The sequence below is a fragment of the Oncorhynchus masou genome, chromosome 9, assembly GCF_036934945.1.
Source record: "Oncorhynchus masou masou isolate Uvic2021 chromosome 9, UVic_Omas_1.1, whole genome shotgun sequence".
Lineage (NCBI taxonomy): Eukaryota > Metazoa > Chordata > Actinopteri > Salmoniformes > Salmonidae > Oncorhynchus > Oncorhynchus masou.
This window is the reverse complement of record NC_088220.1, coordinates 75,541,337-75,546,220: the sequence shown is the minus strand read 5'-3', so window position 1 is coordinate 75,546,220 and position 4,884 is coordinate 75,541,337. Positions and strand designations below refer to the sequence as shown.

The 4,884-nt window shown below is 43.8% G+C and overlaps 1 protein-coding gene across 1 annotated transcript in view; it reads right to left on the bottom strand.

Annotated features, from left to right (window-relative positions):
* Nucleotides 1-1,032: 1,032 nt before the first annotated feature.
* The window catches only part of LOC135546636 (protocadherin Fat 3-like), a 333,832-nt gene continuing 329,980 nt past the window's right edge, over nt 1,033-4,884 (bottom strand). The window contains 1 exon segment of the mRNA XM_064975226.1: nt 1,033-4,884. This exon segment is cut by the window's right edge and continues 108 nt beyond it. Coding sequence (XP_064831298.1) covers nt 4,277-4,884 — 608 coding nt within the window. The 3' untranslated portion in view covers nt 1,033-4,276.

Genomic DNA, 4,884 nt, shown 5'->3' with positions numbered 1-4,884 from the left:
ACTCACACCTGCCTGCTGCCATTCCTGAGCAAGCTCTGTACTGGTGGTGCCCCGATCCCGCAGCTGAATCAACTTTAGGAGACGGTCCTGGCGCATGCTGGACTTTCTTGGGCGCCCTGAAGCCTTCTTCACAATAATTGAACCGCTCTCCTTGAAGTTTTTGATGATCCGATAAATCGTTGATTTAGGTGCAATCTTACTGGCAGCAATATCCTTGCCTGTGAAGCCCTTTTTGTGCAAAGCAATGATGACGGCACGTGTTTCCTTGCAGGTAGCCATGTTTGACAGAGGAAGAACAATGATTCCAAGCACCACCCTCCTTTTGAAGGATTCAGTCTGTTATTCGAACCCAATCAGCATGACAGAGTGATCTCCAGTCTTGTCCTTGTCAACACTCACACCTGTGTTAACGAGAGAATCACTGACATGATGTCAGCTGGTCCTTTTGTGGCAGGGCTGAAATGCAGTGGAAATGTTTTTTGGGGATTCAGTTCATTTGCATGGCAAAGAGGGACTTTGCAATTAATTGCAATTCATCTGATCACTCTTCATAATATTCTGGAGTATATGCAAATTGCCATCATACAAACTGAGGCAGCAGACTTTGTGAAAATTAATATTTGTGTCATTCTGAAAACTTTTGGCCGCGACTGTACTGGTCCGGGTCCACAACAGAAATATGTACCGTTTGGGGTACTGAAGGACCGGAATTGGGAAACACTGCTTTAGAGCAGGGGTACTCAACTCTTACCCTACGAGGTCCGGAACCTGCTGGTTTTCTGTTCTAAATCAGTCCCTGATTAGAGGGGGGAAATTAATAAATGCAGTGGAACTGGCTTCCAGGTCAACAGTTGAGTTTAAGAGCTTTAGGGCAATAAGTGACGCTTGCATGTAAATCTGTAATCATACCAGTTTACCTTGCAAACAAGTTACTTTGCAAACCTTTTACAGTTAATCAAGTTTAGTCCATTCTGTGACATCATAGACAAACCTTTTCCATTGCATTAAGGATGAAATTAGTCTTTGTTTGATCAATAACCTTTTTTATTTTCAGCATTGATTTAAAAAACAAAAAAGCAGTTAAAAAATAACTAATTCTGTACACTCAATTGCTGCAGTTAGTTTAGACATATTTCAATACTACCTAAAATCATTGAAAAGAAACAGAAACTAGAGGATTTTAAACAAAAAAGAAAAAACACCGGGATGTAATGTAAAGCAGGTTTAGTGCATTTAATACCGTGCAAGTTCTAACTAGTCTATTGAAAGGCTTTTTATGTTTTAAAGCAAAGGTTAATGAAATAAAATAATACTTTAGGCGAAAGGCCAACAGAGGAGGGGAGATTAGGTTAAATGACTGATTTATCATGGTCTCTTATTGTCCACATTCATATCGAACAAAAACAAGAAACTCAAAGAAAGGTGGTCAGGATTGCAATTCAATATCTACAAAATCAGCATTTTAACAACCCAGCAATCTATGTACACTGTACAAAGATTTTAACACAAACTTACATCTTTTACAAAAAATCTTGCCCGACTGGATCAGGTATGTTATTTTACAATAGAACTCCAAGTCCAATAGAACTCCGAGTCCAATACAACTCCAAGTCTAATAGAACTCCAAGTCTAATAGAACTCCTAGTCCAATACAACTCCAAGTCCAATAGAACTCCAAGTCTAATAGAACTCCAAGTCCAATAGAACTCCAAGTCCAATAGAACTCCAAGTCTAATAGAACTCCAAGTCTAATAGAACTCCAAGTCCAATACAACTCCAAGTCCAATAGAACTCCAAGTCTAATAGAACTCCAAGTCCAATACAACTCCAAGTCCAATAGAACTCCAAGCCTAATAGAACTCCAAGTCTAATAGAACTCCTAGTTCAATACAACTCCAAGTCCAATACAACTCCAAGTCCAATAGAACTCCAAGTCCAATAGAACTCCAAGTCCAATAGAACTCCAAGTCTAATAGAACTCCAAGTCTAATAGAACTCCTAGTCCAATACAACTCCAAGTCTAATAGAACTCCAAGTCCAATAGAACTCCAAGTCCAATAGAACTCCAAGTCCAATAGAACTCCAAGTCCAATACAACTCCTAGTCCAATACAACTCCAAGTCCAATAGAACTCCTAGTCCAATACAACTCCAAGTCCAATACAACTCCAAGTCCAATACAACTCCAAGTCCAATACAACTCCAAGTCCAATGGAACTCCAAGTCCAATGGAACTCCAAGTCCAATACGCCACTCATCTGTTTTGTAATCTGTCCTTCTGTCCTGGAGCGATAGAGATGTGTTTAGAATAAGCCATTGTTAGTGACCGTTGTTTATATTATTTTTTAAGCGGACAGAACCAAAATGGAACACAGCAACTGGAAAGACCCATGGTGCAACGGTGCCTGGCTGCTGTGACAGCCGTTGTGATGGGATGCTACATTATTATATTATTTTCCCAGAATGCATTTGCATTGTGCACGGACCCTACTCCTCATCCACCAGTCAATCTATTGCTGGTATGGCTTTGGGAAATACTGGAGTGACTATGAAACCTGCTCAGGGTAAAACAACATGGGACAGAAGGAGAACAAGGAAGGGAAATAAAATACATTGTGTTGCATGCTGGGAAATGTAATAGCTCAAGAAAACTCTATGTGAATTTTTTTTAATCTATTTGAAAATCAGGGACTTTTGTGAAAAGAAAATGACTAACATAAAAATTACTCATAGCTTATTATGCTAATTTAACTGGGTCAGAATTACATATCATGATAATGTCCTTTGGAGGATTTCAATAATATAGCACGTTTCATGTAATAACCATCAAAACCAAAAATCTAAAGATACTAGTGCAAAACAACAAAGACCATATAACAACATCATTAAAGCAAAATTACTTGGCAGAAAAGAAGAGCGGCAGGATAGCAGTTTAGCATGTGGTGGGACAGAAGGATGGCTAAACTCTCATGGCATCACAGGAATGATTTCAGGGGTGGACATTTGGACTAGGGGTAATAATAAACATATTTCACATCAATCCAAATGGCGTTCTTAGAGTGGATAATCACACAAAAAATCTTCTGTACAGGCTATGCATGAACAGTGAGGGGATGTGTGTACCCCCCCACGCATCCTGGTTAGGCAAAAGTCCTTGTTGGGCCTCTGTGGGTAGGCAGGTATAGTGAGAGGAAGGACAGAGAAGATGTGTGCAGCTAAAAACAATCACATCTGCTTTGAGCAGAAAGAGGAGGCCATATCACAGTACTGACCGTTCAATTACAATATTGTCTTCTTTTCTTTTTACCAAACATTCTTCATCTTTTCTTGATTCACCAGCTCATCCATTTTCTCTGCACCAGCTCGTCCATTTTCTCTGCACCAGCTCGTCCATTTTCTCTGCACTAGCTCGTCCCTTTTTCTCTGCACTAGCTCGTCCATTTTCTCTGCACTAGCTCGTCCATTTTCTCTGCACTAACTCATCCATTTTCTCTGCACTAGCTCATCCATTTTCTCTGCACTAGCTCATCCATTTTCTCTGCACGAGCTCATCCATTTTCTCTGCAGTAGCTCGTTAATTTTCTCTGCACTAGCTCATCCATTTTCTCTGCACTAGCTCATCCATTTTCTCTGCACTCGCTCATCCATTTTCTCTGCACTCGCTCATCCATTGTCTCTGCACTTTTCTCTTAAAAGTTTGTATTTTTTTAAAAACTTAATCTTTCTTTTCACATTCTCACCCTGTTTTTATACGTACTCAACATATCTGGTAGACTCTCTGTTCCTCGCTATGGAAGAGGATAACACTCATCTGATCTTGACACGGGCCACTGCTAGCGGTAGTGGCTATGATGATGGCCAGCTGTAGGTACTAATGTGTCAAAACACATTGCTTTCCATTGCATGTGGCTTGGTACTAGCTCATGGGTAGTGGCTAAAGGGTCATGAATAAGGGTAGTGGCTTGGAATGAAGAAAAGTGGTTGAAGGATAAAGCCTGCAATGGGTGAAGTGGTTTGAGGTTAGTGTTTGCAATGGCAGTGGTTGAAGGGTTAGATTGGTACTGTTTTGATGACGTAGCCACTATCTAGCAGTGTGTCCATTAAACACCAATCATTCCCCTCTGAGTGACTACCTCCATCTTTCATTACTCAGTCCAGAGGAACCTGCACAGCTCGACACAGCGTCCACTTCCTACTCCAGCAGTCTCTGTCCTGCACTCATGCCCACCCGTCCCCTTGCCACTCTCCTTGACCCCACGGTGGTGCCCAGTCAGACCTCAGACCTCAGTCTGCTGCTGCATCTCTACGGTGTGTGTCCCACCCCGGTGGAGCTCATCCATACTGTCCAAGTCACTACCGCCCGCCTCAGAGTCGTCAAAACCGCAGGGGGCCGACAAGTCCGAGGCCGATGATGCGTTCACTGACAACCTCCTATTCAGCGACACATTATCATCCATGTCCCCGCCTCCCGACATGATCGCCCCACCCACAAAAGTGCTGAACTCCTCCCCTCCCGGCCTGCCTTGCCCCGCCTCCCCCAGGGGCAGCTGGTGTGGGGGCAGGTATTGGCTGGGGTGGAAGTGTGGGCGGGGGGACCTGTGGCGTCCGGTGCTGCCACTAACACTCCCACTCAGGGTGCTCTCCTTGGAGGTGGGCTGGTTGGCGGGCAGGGTGTCGTAGGGGTGCTCCTGGTATTCCTCCAGGGGAGTGGGGAGGGGAGGAGGGAGCTGGTCCTGGGTCAGAAACTCTTCCTCATGAGGAGGTGGGAAATCACTGTCGATGTCGTAGCCCCCAAGGTAGTAGTCTGAATCCAGTTCCCGGGCGCTGCCCCCCAGGCGAGAGCTGCCCCCCAGGCGAGAGCTGCCCCCCAGTCGGGAGGCTGAGG